This window comes from Neomonachus schauinslandi, chromosome 4 (genome assembly GCF_002201575.2).
Source record: "Neomonachus schauinslandi chromosome 4, ASM220157v2, whole genome shotgun sequence".
NCBI lineage: Eukaryota > Metazoa > Chordata > Mammalia > Carnivora > Phocidae > Neomonachus > Neomonachus schauinslandi.
Window position 1 is genome coordinate 158,105,195 of NC_058406.1, and position 24,067 is coordinate 158,129,261.

Here is a 24,067-nt window from a genome sequence, read left to right on the forward strand (position 1 = left end):
TACACTATAACCTTTCTGTAACGTTATTCTCACCAAGCCTTTTAGCAACTGGGTATTTCACCTGTATTACAGGGAGCACTCCTCCTCCGTATAGTCAGCAGACCAGTTAAAAAAATCTACAGAGAGAATATGATTGAGGTATATGAAGACTGATATTTCTTGTCTCTGCTTAAATCCTGAACCTGTCCACAATAGGATACTTGAAGTGAAATTGCAGTATAGTGCTTTATCAAACACATTCTTATTACATTACAATTTAGTGTCATTTATAGTTTAAATTTCAAGTTAGAAGAGAGAAAACATTTAATAGGCTTGGGAGTTTTATTGTCACAGATAAAAAATTTTGGTTCTGCTACATTGAACATTGGTTCTGCATGTTTATGAATTCAAATATTTTGCTTTGGTTTATAGTAAAGTCTTCATGGATTCAGAGCTTGAAAATATTAAGAAATTTGCTTAAACCATTAATGTCCCAATAATTTCTTTCTTGTGACAGTTTACAACTATCCACCATTTTCCTAGGCAAATGCTTCCTTAAAATACATTATCTTAAACTTTTCATTTCTAAATTCCTGCCGAATTACTTAACATATTGAAATGAAAGGTTTTCTTTTCAAAATACACAGTCTCTCTGCCCACAACACTATCAGCACAGAAGGTCATTTATTAAAGCTACAATATCCCACCCACTTAGTGAAAATAAATACAATAAAACAGGCCATAACTCCCCAGCCCATCAACCCAATGGATTAAAAATTAGGTAGCTCACCTGATTGTGGCTACAGAAATGTGAAAAGTATTTGGAAGCCAAACATGAAGCACAGGGTCAGGAAAAAGGAGTCCTTCCCCAGAGGCATATAACCTCTGAAGAGACAGGTGACAGATGGGCCTACAGACCAAAATAAAATAAAGATCTGGCCAGCCAAGCTGAGAAGGAATTTAAACACCACAAAAGCTCATGTTAGCACATGTTGGTACCAAATGTATCCTGCAATCCTTGAGTAAAGAATTTTGATGAACTGAGGCAGTAAGTCGTGGAATTGAAATGAGAAACTTCCCAGCATCTCCCTCTGTCTGCTTACACTTCCAACACTGCTCACATTTTGCCATCGCACAGGCTGACTCTGGACTGTGGCCACAGATTTGAGATTATGCCGGTATTGTGTTCTTAATCACCCGGGGGGGGGGGGGGAGGTGGCGGAGAATATGAAAACAAACCCTTGAATCAGCACAAAATACATATTTGAACATCACTCCAAGAGTGAGTGCAGGTCTCAGGAAAGCCCAATGTGTCTACAGAAGATGAGGAAAGGGGTCACAGAAAAAGGAAACATATTTGCAAGCAAAAATAAGATTGTAACTCTGGCTTATTATTAACTCCAGCCAAGCCTAAACAAACATTTTTTTTCCTCCAGTTATGATTGAGTCATATGGCCACCGGCAGGAATTGTTATCACTTCATTTTCTGCAGAATGTTTCAGAAACCTGAAACCTCCCACACTTTCCCCATGTGAATACTCTGGATTTTTAAACAACCATGAAGTGTTTGCTTCCAAAATTGAATACATTTGATGGCCTGGTAGTACAACTGATCCATCACAAACTGTGGTGAGGCGGTGGGGCTGAAAAAGTCACCAGACCAAATGGCACAATGATTAAGAAATTTATTATGGGGGGAGTTATACAGAACAGCAATTTTAATTAAATTAGCATTCACGGTGCGGCTGTCTCTGTGTCTCTGCCTCTGTTTTGCTGTTGGAAATGGAGAATGGAGAATGTCTTCAAAAGCATTGCCTGAAATGCTAAAAGTAGCATTTCGAAAACTTATTGTCATCTTTGTGTTACTGATCCCCATGAAGGACCTGCCCAGCCATACACGAACATGCAGCAAAAGATGCCAATTAAGTTAACTGCCAAGTATTTTGCCCACATTCTATTAACATAGCAAGAAAAAGAACTATCTAGAATCTCAATGTCCAGTGTGTGCTACAAGCTTGGTAGTAAAATCAATCCTTGATTTTTCTGTGGCTGTTTAACAAAATGCTGATTTTATGTGCTTTCCACTATATAGTTTTTGTCCTAAAAAAAAAAAAAAAAAACACACACACACAATTGCTTAATATCACCTTTGAACCAGAGACAACTTTAAGTAGAGCTCTCCTACCAACAGATCCAAACTGGCATCCTATAAGTCAACAGAGAACATAGCTTCTTCAATGTTTTAGTTTGTAGCCACCTGAGAACATTCTGATTTCACTATTGTATCATCATCTTCAATGTCGTCTACAATTTGAAAGAAGTCATGCCTTTTTGCCACTGAACTGACTAGAGAGGGCTTTGTCCCAAGTGGACTTCCTCCCAGGCTAGTCTACTCCTTCCTGCGTTTGGGGCTAGTCCTTAAATTTTCACAGAGATGGTCATTTCTGCTTAGCAGATAAGGTGCTGGATTTTGCCTAAAAGGAACTTGAAATGTAACACACCAGGTTTCATAGCTCCATCCAAGTTAAGTACGTGTGTTTTGTAACTGATGCTAGCCAGAAATAGAAATGCAAATGATTTCTACAAAGTTCTAATCCTGTTATCAATCCCTTGAGACACACCCCCTTACCCTTTCATCTCTCCCCTGGCTATGGTTCTACATTTTATTGCATGTTTTAAAAAAGAAAAACACTAGTAAAGATACCCTAAATTCTGGTTTAGGAGTCTCAGGAGAGGACACTGAGGTGTGGATTTGAGCGGTTTTCTAATTAAAAAGTCAGATCGTCTGTTTCTCTTAGAAAAGCTTTAACTGTGTCTGCACATTGGAGACTTTGGCTCATAGCATCTTGGCCCAAGGCCATTCAGGATTGGCCTCAACAAAGCCCTTCCTGAAGTAGGATCTAGTGAGCAATGGAGAATCAGGATACCAAATAAAAAGGAGACTATACACCTTAAGTAGGTGCAATTTTTATTAAAAAAAAAAAATACAGGCTTCCAGTTACCAAATGAATAAGTCAAAGGAGTAAAAGGCATGGCATAAGGGATATAGTCAATGCTCTTGTAACAGCATCGTACGGTGACAGTTGGTGATGAGCACAGCGTAATGTACAGAGTTGTTCAATCACTGTGTTGTATACCTCAAACTACCATAACACTGTGTGTCAACTACACTCAAAAGTAAAAAAAAAAAAAAAAATTACAGACTTGGAAAGCTGAAGAAACAAGCACGATTTTGAAAAAAAATTCATTATATAGAAAAAGCAATTTGAAAAGTTTTGACAAAGAGATGAAATGAGACAGAATCAAATACACTGAACTGTTTCAGCAATTGACGACACAAATTACAACTCCTTTCTGAGAAAGTTTTGTTTTAAGCCTTAATATACATCCCTGATGAATGTCTTCAGTAACTGACATCAATGCTTTTTTATGGTGTCTGTGTTCCCTGCCTCTGGCATTTGGTTCTTGCCTTCATTTCAGTGGCTTTTAAACTTTTTCAAATGTTGAATCACTTCATCCCTATGGCTCATGGTTTGTAAAATACCTACTATAATGAAAAGCCATGCAGAAAATGCGAATTTTATCAGTCCCCCTCAAGACTGGATCAGGGAATCCTTATACCAAGAAGACAACAATTATGTCCAGACCCTGGAATAACTCTTTGCAATTCATCTGGGGCTGTGACGTTGGTCACGGTCAGAATCCAAAAAGGAAGCTGAGAACAAAGCTGGTGGAAGCCACTCTCCTACATTCTTTATCTAGAAATTATCTTCTGTGGTAGACTTACTCTCAATCTGCATAAAAGTCTAGGAACTTGGGTGTACAAAAAGTCTTGCCAGATCTTTGGTCTAGATAATGATGATGACATAATATAACCGCTCCAACAGCCTAATAGTGAACACACACACACACACATCAGTGTAACAAGTAGATTCGAAGTCATTTATGTAAAGGTGGTTCCTACACACTATAAATAATAAACACAGACCATTTTTGTGTTTTGGGCTTCATCTGTAAAATCCATTAAGATAGCCCCTGCCAGATATTTTGTGGATTACTGAAAATATAAATACAAATTTACATCATCATAGATACCACTCCAACAAATGTTCATGTTCAGTGGATATGGGTGTCAGAACACAAACCTAACCAAGTGAGGAGTCGGCATTTTGTTGACCCCCATTCTGTTCACACATAGAAACCTGCTTGGTTTCACAGTTTGCAGAACTCAGTAATGCTGTAATTCTAAAGTAGTCCTTAACTGAACACTCTCTAAACAATGTAGTAAAGAAGTAAATGCTTTATAGTTAGTGATTAATTAATCTGGTATATTATGCCCACTGAAAACTGACCAAGGAAAAAACACAAAAAGGAAAAGACGTTTGAATTCAGTTATATAAAGGCACAAAACACAGGGTTTTTAAGAAATTTAACATATATAACTTTCTCCCAGGGCCACAGAGCTGCCTTCAATGACCTGACACCAATTATCTGACTTCAATTAAACTATCATCATCTGTAAGAGTTTTAAAGTAGGGATGTTTTGTGCCAGGCTTTAGAGGTCCGAATTCTATAGTAACTTAAGAGAACAACTCAAAGCAAAAAACTTGGAGAATAATCTCTAAGTGTCCCCAGAACAACCCAGGCTCCCCCAGAACCATCCAGAGTAGCTGGGCTGTTCATGGTTACTGAATAAAAGTGGGATGTCTCTTCCAATTCCAGAGCCAGTTTTAGAAGCACTGGTGACAGAAGGTTGCTGGCCTCCTGGTAGGAGGGGTAAATGTACTGGCTGAGCAGTTAAATGTCTTATTTCAGCCTATGTGAACATCCCGAAAACCCTATTGCAGTACCACGACCTAATGCCCAAACTTCTTAAAATTCTGGCATCATAATGATCTCCTAAGAGATACAACGTTATTAATTATATAAAATGCCAGCAAGTTTAATTTCCTCTACATCATAAGTATCAGAAATTAAGATCTAAATTTGAGTCTTTGGATTCTAAAATTCTTCGACTCCTGCATAGTATTAGATTTGTAGCCTGAAATAACACTAGGAAGTGCTATTTAAAAACTCAATTTTTTCCTTTGTTGATAAATGAAATATTTTGTACCTAAAGTACCAAAATCTTTTTTGCCCTCCCCTTCCCCCACTCCAAAAAAAAATCCAGATAATAGGACACAAAAGCTTTTTCCTGGTGACCAGGAACTGTCTATTTTCTTTTTCTAATTCATGGATTAGGGTAGTTTTGGCTAATAGCTAATTCTGACTTTGTTGCTAAAAAGAACAGATGCTGAAACATAAAAAGTTTGAATGCATGGACAAGCTAGTTTTGAAACAAAGGTATAAAATGAACTTAAATTGTGGTTGCTTTTTGGATTTGAGCTATCTTTGTTTCTCACTGGGCTTCTATCTCCAGTAGCGGACAAATGCACTAATTTTCTCAATATGGAAAACGCCAGCATTAAAGCCAAATAAAGTCGGGTTTAACATAATTACACTAGATTTCATCAAAGCAACTTGGCACTCATCAAAATTCAATCCCAGTTAGCTGATGAGATTTCATCAGCCTGCTTAAGAAGCAGGGAAATAAACAAAAGTGGAGAGACAATGAAAACAATGTGACAACTGTCAAACAAAATGCCAAGCGCAACATTGAACATTTCCCCAAATGCAGTGCTGAAACCACTAATTCTCATCCCCCTTCCCCCAATACACACACACACACACTCACTCACGTGCAAATGCATATAAAGGGAACAAATGACCACATATTTTGAATTTTCAATTCTCTTTAATTATGCATTCATTGCATAATACTGACTGTGGAATCATTTGTTACTAAGTACTAAAAGTTGCATAAAAGACGGGCAATTGGAGGGCTGTATTTTTTTTTTTTTTAAGTTTTAAGATATGGGTGCTTAAGAGGTCACCACCCTTGTTTGAACTCCTTTAAGCAAGTTCTTAATAAATGTAAACTATTATAAAAGGAATGGTTCAAATTAAGCTACTAGCAATGCTAAGGTTTGCAACTAGATATGCTCACATGTCATCCACCTGGTGGTAAGTTTCACGTAGTGGTTCTTGGAATATACAAGTCTTATGTTTCTGATAAAGGATTGGCAAACTGGTAACAGCAAGGGAGTGCATTGCTTCAAACAGTGCTACAGAAGCTAGCCAAATCACTCTTAATTCAAAGCATATTTGAGGACTGTATCAGGTCAATCTGTGTGCTCAGACTTGACAATTATACCAAAATAGAGGAAGATCTGAAATGCAACAGACACTTGACATTTGAGGCAGAAATTACATTAAATTACTCGAGTTAGCAATACCACTCTCAACCTGAAAATACAGGGATACTACAAGAAATCTTTGCATACATGCAAGACAGAGACATGTGGTTTCCTTCTCCAGGTTTTGACATAAAATGAAAGAAAAAAGAGAGAGAAAGGGATGGAAGTCGACATAATATACATCTTCCAGGGATTAGCATTTAGTTGCATTTTTACCATTTCATTCATCAGAGGGTCATTTAATTTAGAATTTTCAGGAAAGAGGTGGTTTAGAAAACAGACTCTTCTATCCATAGGTATTTTGGAAAAGAGACTTCATGTCAGCCAAAGTCTGTTATACATTTTCTATTTGTAGTCCAATTATTACTAATTCAAGTTTCTAATTGTGGTTATTATCTCAGACTAGACATTCTAATAACTAAAGTAAGACTATATCAATGACTAAAAGTGACCATAGGACTATATCACCAAAATTGAGCAGAAAAGATGTGAGACCTGCCAGAATTTTCTCCTAGAAGAGAATATCTACTGAACAAAATGTTAAACAGGTAGCTCAAGATGCAATAAAGTTGTGCTTGGAGCATATCATGTGCTTACCCACCTTATACCATTTTAACTTAGAGTTTATAAATCCGAATGAAAAACTATAAATTAATTGGAGAGGTTTTTTGTTTTTATTGGACCATCATTGTGCCTTGCAGAGTCCCCTGCAAACAGTAGATAAGTTGTTGAATTCAGTCCATGCTAAGTGTTATACTACCATTCCGAGAGAAAATATTGCAAAAAGGTAAGGCCAGTCACCATAGAGGATGTATATGTGATAACATGAACAATCCTAGTTGTATTACCTCTGAGGAATTCCCAGAGATTATTATGGGCTGAGAGACAATGAGGCCACATGGAGAAAGAGCTCTAAGTTTGATGTCTAAGCAAGAACCGAGCTTTGTCTTTACCATTTACTGGGAGCCTGGGTAATTCACTGGGCACCTCTGCACCTTAGCTTCAAACACGTAAAGGAAGGGATATGAAGGAGTGCATCTTAAAGTTTTGTTTCATAAGATATGCTCGTTTTTCAAAGGAAAACCCATGATGAACCTCCAAAATGTAACAGAGAAAAAAGTAAAGCTACTCTCATTCAACCAGGGGTGAGAGGTCAGATCCGTAACCTGCTTGGCCTCCTTGCAAGCTGTGAGAAACCATCACACACGGGTGACGCTTGAGCAACATAGGTTTGAACTGCACCCATCCACTTACATGAGGATTTTTAAAAATAAATACAGTACAGCCCTGTAAATGTATTTTCTCATCCTTATGATTTTCTTATTAACATTTTCTTTTCTGGAGCTTACTTTGTTGTAAAAATACAGTATAGAATACATTTAACATACAAAATATGTGTTAATCAACTATGCTATCAGTAAGGCCTTCAGTCACCAGTAGGCTACTGGTAGTTACGTTTTTTAGGGGGTCCGAGGTTAAACATGGAGTTTTGACTGTGTGGAGGGTCAGAGCCCTTAACCCCTGCATTGTTAAGGGTCAACCCACACCATTTTTTCCTGCAAGGAACCGAGTGTGACCACTCTTGAATCTAGGTCTAGCGCTTCCTTCCCTTCTATAAGTTTCCGCAAGATTAAATTACTATTACAAATGGGTTTAAGAAATTGAATTTCCAAAGCAAAAACATCTTTAGGTACAGTGAGGCAACACACATCACTGAATTTGTTAAACATCTGTACCCATGTTCCTAACTTTGGGCTCATTACTTTATCACTCTGGAGGTCAGTTGTTAAAAACTATGTATCAGATGTGATACCCAGTGTTTCATTTCTTTTTGAATACTCAATTACTCAACTTGCAGTTTATAAACGAATCACCGTGAATGGGCAGAGGTTTCCTCTCCCTGTGATAATTTTTTAGTCTGTCTCAAATTCTTCTGGCACTGGTCAATCCATGAGGCTTAATGTGGCAACCCACTCTTCCTGATTCTGAAGTATCTGCTGAGCTCATTCCTTCTCCTTATTTCTACACCTTTTGCCCCAATTTTTCCTGTTTGCTTCCTAATACAGGTGTTGTTTCAACAGATTCCCCATGTTTATATAAAGGGTAGCCTATGCACATCCCATTTTGTCACACTTTTGCTCATCCTATCTTCCCCCTTCACCCTGAACTCATTTTTACTTATTCAAATCCTCCCATGATTCCAGGTCTATATTCTGAAGTCGCACCTCCTCAGCCAGCATTAACCTGTCCAAGTCATCCTGCAAACTTCATCCTTTTCAACACTGGGGGCTTGCTCTGTACTAAGTCCTGTGCTCATCAGGACACTCAATGGCTGTCCTAGCCATTTTTAGAATTCAATGTTTCCATCTTACCAGCTAGATTGGACCGTAAATGAGAAACAAGTTCAGCTTAGCATGTGCTGCCACAGCTGTTATTAGCTGGAATATAAATTAACCTATACCCTCTCTGCCCACAAAAGTCTATTGCAATCTTCTACATAAATAAAAAGGCTTCAAGTGGAGACCACAGAAATAAAGATGAACAGACAATGGAGAAACAGAGCTGGGTAGATGTTTAAAAAAAAAAAAAAAAAAAAGCAAATAACAATCCACATTTTCTGAGCCTTGACTATTTTAAATGTTATTTAATCCTCATTACAATCATATGAGGCAGGCATCTGCTATTATCCCCATAATATAGATGCTAAAGCTTAGAGTGATTAAGTAAATGTCTTAAGTTTGCATACTTTCAGGTAGTTGAGGAAAGATCTGGGTACTAATCTGTCTGAATGTAAAGAAGAGTCACAAACATAGGGCGGAGAGCCTGGGTAACTGGGAGGCTAGAGGTGCCTTTAGGAAGGATAGCCATCCCAGGAGAAATTAGATTTTGGAAAGACAGCAAGGAATGTTTTAGCTACGCTTGGTTTGACATGCCAGCAAGACATCTAGGGAAAGATGACTATCAATAGCCAAATTGGTGGGATTGGGGCACAAAGGGAAGATGATTTCACAGCTGAAGCCATGAGATGGGTAGAAATCAAAGGAAAGTAAAGAGGCAAGAGTAATCCAGCTATGGGAAGAATGGAAAATATAGAATTAACAGAACTACAGCAAAATGTAGATTAAGAAGACCTATTTCATATGTGCTGATTTACTCCTTACAATGATCCTGCAACATATTATCCCCATTTCATAGAAGACTAAGCTTTGGGAAATAAACTTAACCAAAGTCATTCAATTAGTAAGTGATGAAAACCAGGATTTATCAAATTTAAAACTCTTTCCTCTATTTTTCCATGCTGTCTCCCCCCCAATATACAATCCTCTGCCATCACTACAGGTATGAAATAGAAGCTAGATGAATTTTTGTCAAAGACATCCAAGTGTGTGTTGGGGGGGTTGGAGGGAAGACCGGAGAAAGCCAAGAGCAGGAATCATCAAAGGATTAGAATTAGGGAGAATACATGATACACTGTTTTCTATGCTGTAAACACCACAAATTGATAACTATACAGTTTCCCCCGAACCCAGAATTTAACTCAGAATCCTTCTCAACCCAACACCACGCAGTGGCTAGTAAACAACATGCTAGATAAAACCACCTTAGATTATACAACTGAAATTGGGCCTCATAGGAACATTCTCATCTTTGATTTGAATAATTTTTAATGGATATACTTTAAATTTTCAGAGTACTTTGAGCTGGCTTGTAAGGGAAATCCATCAGGAGGTTAAAATCATAAGCTAGAAAATAGGGAATACTACATCCAAGGGTCTTGGTAAATGGCAAATGAAAGTAGCAGTTAGAAAGTAAATATAGTTCAGTTAGGGTGAATGCAAAATGTGCTTAGATTTTACAAAAATAGACTGCACTAATACAAACTGGGGAATAGCTTGGCTTAGAAAGTTGGCAGAAAAAGACAGAAGCATCACAGTGGACTGCAAGTCAAGACCAAATCCTGCACTCTTTAGAAAAGCAAGCAGAACAGAAAAATGCATAAACATTAGAACCCGTAAGTATTCTCTGGTAATTCTCCCACAGTCAGATTCTGCTGAATGCCCTGCCCCAGGTTTGGGATGGGAAGTCTACTTCCTTCCACCTCACCAACACAACCTCAGCCACTTCCATTTCAACCAGCATTCTGCTAAAATACCTCCAAGCTCAAGTGCCCTATGGCTCTCCATGGCGGACTAGGTAAAATGAAAAATCCTGTCCTCTCTGTAGAAGCACTTCACAATCAGTATGCAACTGATATTTTTGCTGTGAGCTGTTGTAACTGTCCCTGACAAACTCAGCCACAGCCAGGTTCTTCTGCTCACCCTCTCTGGGACACAGAAGGCACCCTTTGGCATCTGTATCTTTCCCCACAATGTTCTCTCAGTCTAAAATGATCTCCTCCCTTGGGGTGCGTGGGTGGCTCAGTCAGTTAAGCGTCTGCCTTGGGTTCAGGTCACGATCTCAGGGTCTTGGGATCAAGCCTTACATCAGGCTCTCTGCTCAGCACGGAGTCTGCTTCTCCCTCTCTCTCCATGCTCTTGCTCTTTCAAATAAATCAATAAAAATCTTTTTTTTTTTTAAATTATCTTTTTTTTTTTTAGCATGTTTTCCATCCCCCCCAAATATAATGTAAATGTTGTTCTTCAGGAAGCATTTCCGGGCCACAACAGCTAAAAATGCTATTTTCTATAGTATCAGAGCCTATAACAATGCCTATATTTACAAATTCAACCTTGCTTTTTTTTTTTGTTATTTTGTAATGTGCATTTTCTTCTTCCTTGAGACTATAAACTCTTCTGTTTGTATCACTCTCACTCTGCCCATTTCTTTAGAACATAGGAGTTAATAGATGTTTAAATAATTGATTTGATGAACCTACAGACATGGCAATGGAAAAATCATGGGTTGGTTAGAAACTCAGCCCCAGACTTACTACCTGATTTATATTGGGGAAGTAGGCTCAAAAGAGAAATCAGAAGATACCTGCAACATATTTTAATAAAGTCAATTACACTTAGTAAGCATTTACTCAAAATCTATGTGGTTCTCTCATATCAAATAGTTTTCACAGATTAAAATAATTGAAGGCCAACCTTAGAGAACAAAAAACAAAAAAGGCTATTAAAAATATTAGTGCAAGGTTTGAGATAAGTCACTGGAAATAAATAACTCATCTAAATACGCAATTCCTGATTTTTTTTTTTAACTTTTGAGAGAGAGTGCAAGCGAGCGAGCAAGCATGCATGCACAAGCAGAGAGAGGGGCAGAGGGAGAGGGAGACAGAATCTCGAGCAGTCTCCCACTGAGTGAGAAGCCTGAACTGGGGCTTGATCTCAGGAACCCAAGATCACGACCCCCGCCAAAACCAAGTCAGAACACCTAACCAACTGAGCCACCCAGGTGCCCCTGCAACTCCTGATCTTACTTAAGGACATCTTACTATATAGAAAAGACACCACAGTTATTGACAAGTTCAAAGGGTAACTGACCCTCAATACAAATACACATTTTCTGGATTCTCTAGATACCATGAAGTTCTAAATGTATTCAATATTTACTAAAAGAACCTACTGGACAATTGTACTCAAATATAACTGATAAGTCAACAAATCCTGATTCCATATTTCATATTGCCCAGGCCAGTAGAGAGTCAACTTTTGCAATTATGTCTTCAGCTTACGTTGAGGAATAAACACTCCCAAGATGCCTTTTGTCTTCTGAAAACATATGCTGGGGATACGGATATTGGTAAAGACACTGTCCACCATACCGTTCATTACTCTGGATGTGATTCCTCATTTGAGAAATCTGTTTAGTGTTTGTCTCTCTGTGGAACTGAAATGTTTCCTGTAAGAATCAGTAATTCTATGATGCAGGTCCTACCCTGCCTACACACATACACATACTTTCATGTGTTGGAAGTTGGAATGGGTATTCATGTTTGTGTATATGTATGTGCATGTATATATATATATACACATATATGTATGTATACATTCACATACACACATATGCATATATATGTATATTAATATGTTTATGTATGTATGTTATGTGCATATACATATATATGATAACGGATTTTCCCCCTAGGAGCTATTATTAAATTATGTTGTATTTTATAATTAATCATTTATTTAAAATTAAGATAGAAAGAGCCATATCTAACTTTTCCTCTTTGCCTTAGGTAGGAAACCCAAGGTCAAAATTTTGGCTCAATTGTTTCAACCAACATATATTCATATGGTCTATTTTATTAGTCCTGAGCTCCTATTATAAGTTTTTCCTAGTTCTGATGTCTAAATTTTGTTTATGAAATATCTTTTACATTGTTATTAAATCCTTTGACTAATGGAGGACGTAAGGGCATAACATCAATTAAATGTCTCTTGACTATACAAGTTCAAATATCTTATTCCTAGTTTCCAAAGTCCTCAAATAGAAGAAAATAATACTGACACACAGAAATAGTAGGTCCAAGTATTACATAAACAGGTCAATTGTAAAGCAAAACCTACTGCCTTTACATTTTTAGTTTAAATTAATGGTAATAACTTTTGCCACCTGAGCCTTTTTGCCCCACTCTACTGCACAGAGTAATTTTATCATCTTAACCACTTCTGTATGATGACAACATGAGTCATGCTGAGTTTTAGTAAAACTCTGTCATTATTTCCATTGAAATGTTTTCTTTCTGCCTCCTGATCCTGGACGATATCTGCAACTACAGCTCTAGGTCAGTCTAGTAGCTGGCTAAGTATTTACAGGAAATCTCCATGAGTAAACCGCCTGCGCCCTCTTTATCAACATCATTTAAAGATTCTAGCGAGGTGTCTGATGAGGAAAGTAAGTTGTTCTAAGAAACCATTAGGGGATTTATACTTCAGAGTTCTTATCTCAAAAGGGAAAAAAAAACTCCCCTGGAAAGGGGTGGGGGGTGGATCTTAACCACTGACACCATGTGTGTCCTATTAAAGTTGTTTTTATTTTAGAGTGTTGTAAAAAATGCTTTATATATTTTACATTAAGATCAGAGTAGCTCACTGCTGTGTCAAATTCATAAGAGAAAGGCCCCTTTGGAATTTTCCTGCCCTTGCCTTGTTACACATAGAACATCAGTGGCATGTGTAGTTGAGAAATCCTTTTTACAAGTACCCATAAAAAGAGACTAGGACATGTTGCTCTGGACTGTAATTAAATGAGCCCTAGTAGAGCTCCCAGATGGGAAGCTGTCGAGAGTCGCACAAAGGTGTGGCTCCTTTCACTTGCTGGCTCCCCAGCCCCTCGGGCAAGCAAGGCTGGCACCAAGACAGGCTCAAAATGAAACTGGCAGGGAAACAGGCCCTCTAGCCCTTCCCTCAGACTGCAAGTCATCAGTGCTTTGCACACCCTTAGATTTTTAGGTCTATGTCCAAGACCGTACTTTGTTTCGCCCTCACAAATTTTCCTCTTCTCCAGTGCATACTGCATTAGAGCCCGCTTCTCTGTCCCTCTCCTGCCTTACACCCTTACGCCCTCTGAAATGTGAGAATGAGTAAATCTGAAAGAAATCACTGCTAAAAAGCAACAAACACAAAAACGCCGCCAGTACCGACAGGTCCCGGTGGTGATGCTCCGGGTTCTATATGATGCCTATCCACTTTCCAGGAAACAAATTTTAAAAATTAAAAAGGCATAGGCAAGGGGGCAAAGAGGGCGGGAGCCCACTTCCCAAGACATTGCCTAAAGGCTCATTGTTCAGACCACTGAGGCAGGAATTTTGGACACTGTAGCTACTAAGAGAAACATTTAATGAGACAGGTGGATCTTTGTTAAGTGTCCATTTTATATAATAAGTATACATTGGCATTTAAAATGTGGCTGCTTATGGGTGACCGTCCCTGTTTATAATCTCCATAAACATTACTATTAGCTGCCATGTATCCAGAGTACCTGGGAAATATAGTACAACCTGCTTAAAGTGACTAACACAAATCATCAGCTATTTAGCAGAGCAGAGAGGCAGTAAGAACCCCCTCTTTAGATGCTCTCTTCTTCACAGAATAACCCCAGTACCCATGTTCCTGCCAACTCTGAAATTTTTAGAAGAGGTTTTTCTCTTATCCGTTCTCTTCCAAATTACTCTTAAGGCTGGCATGTATAAAACAGACCACATAAATTGCAACTCAAATGTAAACAAAATATAGAGAAATAAAGAACATATGTCTAAAGCATATTTTCTTGACCCTATCCTCCTGCAAATGTGCTTATTTCCTGCTCTCAGTTCAATCCATCACGATCCACAACCATCTTTAGTATTATCTAATACCTAGTCCACATGTTGCTGTCAGTTTATATACAGAAAACAAAGATTAGAGGGGTCTTTTTACTATTGCCTCTTAAAAAGTAGATGTTTGCAGAGATTAAGTTTCTAAGTTGCTAAATAATATCTTCTTTTGTTATCAAGTTAAAAGCCACTTTAAAAAAAAAAAGTAGATGAGGGTCAAGTAATGTCTCGTAAGAGGAAGGAGTTATTTTCAAATTGAAATCTGAGAAAATCTGACGAGGGCCGAAAGAACTGCATGCTAATGTTACTAATAACTGTGGCCCGGTGAGTGGAGGCAACCACAAGCAAAAGAGACAGAAACCGATCAGAGTGTATGTCAAAGCATCACCTAAATTACGCTATCAGTCTGATTGCTTGACTGGGTCAGAAAGAGAAAAGCCATGCTGGGCACAGAGCCCAAAATGTGGGCGGTGGGACTCAGATCCCCAGAGCTGCTGTGCAGGCCAGGGAATGAGGGGGCAGAGGTGAGTGAGTGTGACTCAATCCAAGGTAGCCTCAGGGGCTAGCCCAGAGGGTGACTCCAAAACACTAATGATGGAAAGAATAATCTGGAAGTCACACTCCCCGCCCCCCCCAACAAAATGAGGACCAATGACACTAAAATTAAAGAAGAGGGTCTTTGTAAGAGCGGCTGAATCAAAGCAAAGCCAGTGGTTCAATACTTTGGTGTTTATGAAATGACCCTCAGGCTATGTTTTACTATTTCAAGTTGGAAGATATTGGGAGGGGGTGGTAATGTCAGGGCACCAGGGTTTTTGTTTTTGTTTTAAGTATTTGTAGAGCAAAATTAAGATGATGTGTCTGGGTTGGGGGAGAAACAGTTTAAAGTTGGCTTCTTTAATAGACAACCCTAGCTTTATCTTGGATTTTTATTATAAGGAACAAGGAACAAGTTGGGTTTCCTAGGCAGCAAGTTCTGGTTCTGCTCTTGGCCCTAACACTAGAAACTTGCTATGTATCGCCTTGGACCAGTCAGAGCCTCCCCAGACTGCAGTTCCTTCCTCTTCCCTAATGTAAATTGGGAGAATCAAGGACATTCACAAACAACCATTGCGTCAATAGCTTAAAAAAAAAACCTTTCCTTAGCTCCTCAGAAGGTCTCCTTCATTCAGATCTCTGATCAAATGTTACTCCCTCAATCTCTCCGAATACCCTACATAAAATAATACACTCCCATCTCAATCTTTTACTAGGTTATCCTGCTTTATGTTTCTTGCCAGTCTCCATCTCCACATGAAATTATGAATTCCCCCACTTACTTCTTTATTGTCATGATTCCCACTAGAAAAAGTTCTGTAGAGACTGAGTAGTATCATGCCTAGACCAGTGATTAGTACATAGCAGTGCTCAATAATATCTGATAAATTTAGTTGTCATAGGACCTTAAAAAACAAGCACTGCCATACACATGGGACAGAATATGTTGGCCAATCCTGAAGATTCCAGTTACCCAAATGACAATTCCCTCTGCACATGAACATCTTCTGACTCCATGCCTCAGCACCATGATTTTGTTCTTCCCTTTGTCATTTAAATATAATGGCATGTTTATATTTTTCTATTATTAGATTATCTAATGTACAACATGGTCCAGACTAGAAACCCCTCCCGTTTGAACCTCCAGGTTATATACGAACAGAATAAATTAATCCTTCCAGAATGAATTCCATTAATTAGTGTGCTCAAGTGGGAATGAGGGTAGTGCAAGACAGGTATGGGCAAGGAGCACCATCTTCGTGTGTAAGTAGTCCTTTCTTTTGTGCCCTGGTTTCCTACACTCCTTGTTCTTTTTCACTGTTTGCCTCCTTTTATCACAGTCTTTCATGATCCCCTCTTTTTTCTTTCTCTAGCCTCTTACCATCTTTGTGGCTAAACCACAGGTCACAGGCCGATTTAAGGAGTCTTGCTTAGTCTGTGAGGGTTGACTACCTGTGAGGTGGCAGGATGAGGGTGAAAAGCTGCCACATGCGAAAGGCTTGGCAAATGCACAGTACAGCTACTGGAAAAGCATTCAGTCCTTTTGTCATGAACAACGCTCTCGGGCTGATGTGACAACCACAAAACTTGCCAGTATCTTTTGGCAATTCGTCTTAGAATCATTGGATTTTAGAATTGGACTGGATCTTAGAAATTCACCACCCCCCCCCATACCCTCAATTTACAAAATGAGGAAATAGAGGCCAAGAGAGGTTAAGTGACTTGCCAAGGGTCACAGAATTAATGAGTTGACAGGGTGCAGAGACCCAGATCTCATGATCGCCAGACCAGAATGAGTGTCAGAAAAGCCCAAAAAACTCTGCAAGTAGATCATCAGAAATAAAAGAAAAATAACTAATCAAGAAGAAAAGTTAGGGAATGAACACTGAGTAACTTCAAGTGTAAATCAATCCATGACTTAAGATATTGCCAGATATTCTTTTTTGAAAAAGCAAATAAGCAGGCAATAATTAAGAAAAAAATAAGCTAAAATATTATACTGTTGTTTTTTTATCTTATAGCCATTTATTGTCTTGTTTTTAATAGATTTCAGTGTAATATCTTATACACTTAGTGACTATTCCATTTCTCTGACCTCTAACTCATGCCTTCCAGTAATCAAAAGCAGCTGATTTTAATGTGCTAGTGCTTTAGTGTGAAGGAGGTTAAGGCTGCATTTGTGTGCAATCAGGTTAAGATTGGCTCCAACAGGAGAGAAATCCATACATAAGTTGAAAAGATCCGAAAAATGCCTGTATTCCCAACCTGATTACGACTACATTTTTGCATGGTTTGTCAAAGCAGATCATTGAAATCAAGTCAAGATGTAAAAATGGGTTAAAGTGGTTTTCTTCTCCATTCTTCCATTAATCACCATGACCTATGGAAGAAAGGAACTTTTCCCTCTCTCACCTGAGGCAAGGTGGGATACTCCACTGGAAGTTATGCCAATTTTATCAATTGGTGCTCAAGTTCCAAAATTAATTTTCTACTTTTCCTTTCCTGTAAACAGAAGTTTTTATTGGAGAGTAACTTTCCATTTCTATCAACAATTCTACTTGTTTTCTTTTTACAAAACATAAACCAATCAACAAATTCTAATTCACCTTTTAACCTACTAACTTTAAAGGTTATATAAATATTTATTCAACTGAAAATGTAGATACAGGGATTAGAGTGATAGCTGCTCTCTCCTAGTAAATAACATTTGGTACAACCTAAATATGAGCTAAATCAGAGTTCATTACTGGTTCACTTGTCAAAAAGATATTAGCAGATGACACACAAACATTTGTTTTGACATAATTTCAACGCTGACAGTATCAGGTTATGTCTTCTATGAAGATAGTATACTGTTGCTGGAAGCAAAAAATATATAAAAATGCAATAAACATTAGAGGTTAACAATGTTGCTGTTATCTACAAAATTCTCCAGCAAGACCGGAGCTAGGTCAAAATAATTTTGGAGGGGAGAGGAACGTGCTGGTTCTTGTTACACATAAGCATGTTTGTTATAGGAGCATTTTCGGGTTAATTTTTGCTATTAACGTAAACCACAATTGGGGGACCACATTGCTGGAAGAGGAATGGTGGGGGGTAGTTACATAAACAATATACAACAAAGAAAGTCTTTATTTCCAATACCTGAATACATCAGGTTTGTTTTTAGGCACAAGGTTGCAGGTTAAATGCTCTCAGCTATCCAAGAAGTGGCTTATTAGTTTTGTAAGAAAATATTTTCTTTTATTTTGACTGAAAAATACTCAGTTTAACTGAACAAAACCATCCTTGTTAGTGAAAAGCAGACCCAAAAAAACTTTGTTTCAAAGACCCGGCAAAGAAAAGCAAAACTAATTCAAGAGGGAAAGCTGCCTTCCTCATAGTAGCTTCTGAATCTGGATCTAATAGTTCTCAAAAGCCAACCGGAGTCTTCAAGTCTTAAAAGCTTTGTCTTCCTCCATGGATCACAGACATCCCTATGTGGAAGCCCGATAGGAATATAAACCCATTTAAGCAGATATATATTCTCTTTCTGGGCTACAGCCACAGAGCTGGAAAGCTATGCACCAACAGTGAGAATGAAGGCAAACAAACGTTTTGATTATTTTCAAGGGCAATTTTCCAAACACCACTTTCTTTTTTGCTTTTCTATTTTGTGCACTAGAAAAATCCCCACTTCATCTCTGGCAACATAGCATCCGTTAGTGTTAAAATGAGAGCAAGCGATGATGCTTTCAGAACCACAGCGACAACGCTAAAAACTGCATTTCCCCACCCTGACTTGGCTTCCTCCAATACCTGAGCTATGTTCGCTTCTCCTAATTTGTAAATGGGCCGAATCCTGTTATTACAGAATAATTACTGCAAATCAGCACAATTACTACAAAGACATGAATAAACACACACAATCCAGTAGCTGTTTTCTACAAATTATTATCAAAACAAAGGGAACCGGCTAATTGTGGTAACATTAAGACAACATTTATTCCTCCCAGTGTTTGGGCAAGTTTATTTTAAGTTGTCATCTTCAACTAGTAACGATGCAGATGATTTTACAGATTTCATAAACCTTTCTAATCTAAACTCTTCTCAACTGAAAGTTGGCCACTTCCCTCAGAGAAACATCTGCAAAGGCCTGATTTCCTAAGAACCCACTTTTATGGTACATCAGCAACACACACACACACTCTCTCTCTCTCTCTTCTAGAAATCTCATTTTAGAAAGTTCATTTGCCATGCACTCTTCTAAATCATTCTCGAGGCATCTTGAAAATGAAATACTTTATATTCTTCACAATTTAAGCATTTGTCTCTAAAGTGAGTACAGTGTGAAATTTTACCCTGTCACTGATGATATTACTAGGTTTCCTTTGTGGATGGATGCTCTGGGGGGGAGGAGAATTCAGAAAGCACACAGCCCACGCAGGACAGGAATTCTCTAAACTCACCTCCTGGACAATGCCTCATGGCCATCTTACATCTCCTGGATTCGGCGATGGTTGGACATGGTATCGTATCCTTTGCTGGCTTTTTAACAATTTGCCGTGTTCTGGTTTCCAGACCCCATTTAAATCCACATGTGCGATTATTTCTGCTACAAGTTCCCCATTCACTCCAATGACCGACTTCACATCCTTCTAATAAAGAAAAAAAAAATACAAACACAGGTAACACCTTGGTCTCCATTTGCCCCGCTGCCATCAAATTTATATAGCTCTGTTTCCCCACTCCCCCCCCCTTCAGATAAATTAGGTTGTACAGCCCACAAAGACCTGTATTCCCCTTTTGGATGCTTCAACTTTGAACCATAGAGTTACTTTCATCTACAATAAGCAACTACCACATAAGTAATTTAAAAACTATTACTTTGTATTTGTCTTAGTTCATTTTTTGAAGGACTGCTATTGGTCCATTCTAAAGACACAGAAATATATACTCTTTAAAAGATTCAACAGCTAAAACCTACAGAAAAAGATCCTCTTTTCAAACAATGACAGAAGACATAATTTTACGTGTTAATTCTGAATGCCCCATAGTAATTCACAAGTATGTTAGTTTTATTTTGGAAGTCAGTACTTAGAGAAAAGGACAGGGAGCTTATTTTGCATTTTCTGGTTATCTCAATTCTTTCAATAGGTATCTAAAAACCACTGTATGTATTTCTCATTCCCTAAATTGGTGCTCTATCTCACTATAATCAGATACAGTCAGATATTTGAAAATGTTTATATGTAAAAGCTTTTAGCATCTCCTTTTGTAAATTCATATGGTAGAAATGTCAGCTATCCTCCAAACCCCTGAGGTAGATAATAAAAGGATAAAAATATGCAAAGTTAAACCTCCTCACCAAATTCACTATTAAAATGCCCTAGCAGATAAGGACTCGGGCCTGGAATCCACACACAGTATTTTAGCATTTCTGATCTCAGCAGGCAACGTGGTTACTCTGAGATTTTTCAAAGCTGTTTAAGATTTTTATTCAGGGAAGTGTGTAGGACTCTATTTGTAATTTTTTATATTTAAGGATTTTTTAAGAGTTTCCACTTAACATTTGTAATGGGGGTGGATCTTGCCTCTCAAAAGCAAATTCAACATTCTGAATATTCTGTTCTAGTGACTTTTTAAATAGAGTGTCACCTGTATGAATGCATGAACCCACACATAAACAGGAACATAAGTACACATTTCTTCAAAAACCGGTCATTTAAAGGTGTTCTCTGCAAACCCTCAAATATATAATTACAGACTCTTTCAACAATATTTCTGCAGAAAAGAAGTTCTCACTTTTTTTTTAAAGATTTTATTTATTTGAGAGAGAGAATGAGACAGAGAGAGAGAGCATGAGATGGGGGAGGGGGAGGGAGAAGCAGACCCCCCGCCGAGCAGGGAGCCCGATGCGGGACTCGATCCCGGGACTCCAGGATCATGACCTGAGCCGAAGGCAGTCGCTTAACCAACTGAGCCACCCAGGCGCCCCAAGTTCTCACTTTTTTTTAAGTCTCCATTTTAAGGTGATGGAAAGTCTCGTTTATAATACGTAATTCTGTTATAGATCATATCAGATATATAATATGTTAAATAAAATTTGGGGGTGGGGGTGGGGTCAATGCCATTACACCTGGAGATTAGATTCATTCGATTAGGTATTCATCAAAATGTAGGTACTATAGATCTTTACCTTTTCATCAGTTGTATAAAAATATCAAAGTGGGGCACCTGGGTGGCTCAGTTGGTTAAGCAACTGCCTTCGGCTCAGGTCAAGATCCTGAAGTCCTGGGATCGAGTCCCGCATCGGGCTCCCTGCTCGGCGAGGAGCCTGCTTCTCCCTCTGACCCTCCCCCCTCTCATGTACTCTCTCTCATTCTCGCTCTCTCAAATAAATAAATAAATCTTAAAAAAAAAAAAAAAATTAAAAAAAAAAAAAAATATCAAAGTGTTTTTCAAACACTCCATAAGTATAAAATTTATAAAATGTGTATTCCTAATTATTCATGAGCAGTGTACACATGTATATTAAGTTATGCATTCTAAATTCAGTAAAACATTATTTTAATATACTTTTGCAACATGCAATCATCAACAAAATCCATTTTACACAAAAAATTTCTTTCCAATTTTTTTAAATGGCTAAACAAGAAGCTCCATAATTAAGCTACATAACAAAAGTGATAGAACAGTTAACCACATGGTACTGCTTGGAAATTTTGTTCTTCTACACAAAATGCTTTTCTCTAACAGTTATTAATAATTTAAGGTAAGAAAGGTTATGTGTTACAGATGATAAAGCCATACCAGCACTTAAATAGTTGAACTAGCCAACACACAACTAGCAAATTTATAGCAAGATTTAGTAGACTACAGATGTCCTGATGCCCCAAAAATTCAGCAAGTCAGCAAAGAACTTAATTTTCAGTTCTAATTAACAAGAGAACCAATTTGTTTTTAAGTTGAATATATCCAGCATGCATTATTTTTCAAGAAACAGGTGTTAAAATAAAAGTTTGAAAGTTACATGAAAAACTACTCACCCACACATTCCATGGTTTCATCTAATGGTGCAAAACCATCTGGACATTCATCAAAGCAGCGGCCTCTATGCAAATAAAAGCCTACTTTGCACTTGGTACAAAAGTCTTTGCTAAAGCAAGAATCACAGTTTTCTATTCTGCATCCTAAAAACAATTTTAAAGAGAAAAAGAAAATTTCAGTCAAAGAAATTTACTTGTTTTGCAAATAACACAAATTTACCAGTTAGCTCCATCGAAATTCTAGTAGTCAAAGAAATATGCGTTCAACTCATTTGTTTCCTAATGCCATCACATTCTAAATCACTCCTACCTCTTCCAACAGCTCACCACATCAATAGGCTGAGACAGCATTCCAGCCTAGGCCTTCGGCAGCATAAGACCCTTCAGAAAATTTTGCAACTCCAAATGAGATTAAAACAAAGGATTAAAAAGAAAAAGAAAACACGCCCACTACAAATTTCATTGCTGCTGGGATTGAAATCTGTTCTGCTCTTCAAAAAACCTATAGTGAAAAACACAATGGGAATATTCTAATCAGTATCTTCTGTTTCAGGACAGTAAATTAAAATCCTGTTTAATGCTGGTTAGTGCTGGCATTTACTTTCAGCAGAAGGTGTCTTAACTTGGAGGGGTAGCGTAGGTCACTAGTTTGAAAACCTACAATATGCCAAAGGTTTTACATGCATTTCCATTTAGTCTTTATAATAATCCTACAAGGTGGGCAGTGGTATCCCTATTTTGCAAATAAGAAAACTGAATTTAAGAGAAAGTCACACAGCTAATAGTGGCTGAGCTGATTCTGAGAGGCCCCCAAACCAATTGCCTTCTAAATCTGTAATTTTTCTATAATGCATTAACAGAATTTCACTAGTTGCAGTTTGTGAAAAAGTAGTGCTTTTTAGGTCTGCTAGGTCTGGGTTTGAATCCCAGCTCCGCTCTTAACAACAATAGGCCTCTGAGTGTCTATTTCCTTCTGTATAGAACAGGGACATCACTGACTTTACGAGGCTGTTGTGAAGATTTGTAATGGCATATGCAAATCAACTGGCTTGTAATAGGCAGTCTGCACATAGAAACAACAGATTAGAAACATGTATTTTTCCACGAAGCCACACACATTACAACAAAGTGTAAAAAGAAGAATGAATTTATAGGCTAAGTATCCTAGGTCAGATTTCCTGGTAGGCCAGTAACATCTGGACCAGAGAGAATTGGCTTGCACAGGAGAAAATAAATATACTCTACTCTTCAAGTAGAGGAAAGAAAAAGGAGGTTGGAGGATTAATTAAAAGCTCAGATTTTCAACAGATTATAGTACATATTACTTATAACAGACTTAATTGATGGCAATTAAGAATACATAAAGCTCTATGAAAACTCCATGGCAACACTTCTATTCACTTAACAAGCCTCTGAATGCCACTACTGTATTTGGTCCTTTAAGGATTCAGAAAAAGCCTTAAGATGGACTGTTCCTGTAAGCAAAGAGATAATGGAATAGAAAATATAACCAAAACATGAAATCACTGAATAGTTTGAAAATTGAGAAAATAAAGTCAAAAAGTTTTGTTGAAATAGATTATGTTTTAAATAATGACAAGGTTCTGGACCTATGAAAAGAAAACGGCAACTCTTCACCTTTCAATTTGGGGTCTCACAGGTCTTCATGCATTGAATGGCCACCATGAAGCAGCTAACTCAATCTGTGAAATGTTACCAAACTTACAATTGGAAAACCAACTAGGTATGGGTGAAAGTCCATAGTCAAATTACACTGTTGTTCTTTTGGGGAGGATGGTGGGTAAAGAAGAACAGTTTATCACCCCATAAAATGTGCATTTGTAATCTTAAATATTGTAATGAAGTGGTGGTCTATAGCTGGTCAGTAGCTTCTTAATCATGGTCAAAACACATGACCATCATGTCCACAAATTGTTGGTTTTCTTGCCTTTTTAGAAAAGCAA

General features: G+C 37.9%; 1 protein-coding gene across 3 annotated transcripts in view; it reads right to left on the reverse strand.

The window, feature by feature from the left end:
• The window catches only part of RSPO2 (R-spondin 2), a 158,783-nt gene that overhangs the window by 27,808 nt on the left and 106,908 nt on the right, over window positions 1–24,067 (reverse strand). For 2 of the 3 annotated variants that reach the window (XM_021688578.1, XM_021688577.1), the window contains exons 3-4: window positions 22,104–22,247; window positions 19,524–19,712 (exon numbers count right to left, since the gene is read on the reverse strand). In XM_021688578.1, coding sequence (XP_021544253.1) covers window positions 19,524–19,712; window positions 22,104–22,247 — 333 coding nt within the window. The remainder of the gene's footprint in view (window positions 1–19,523; window positions 19,713–22,103; window positions 22,248–24,067) is intronic. The other variant, XM_021688579.1, reaches the window with a different exon arrangement.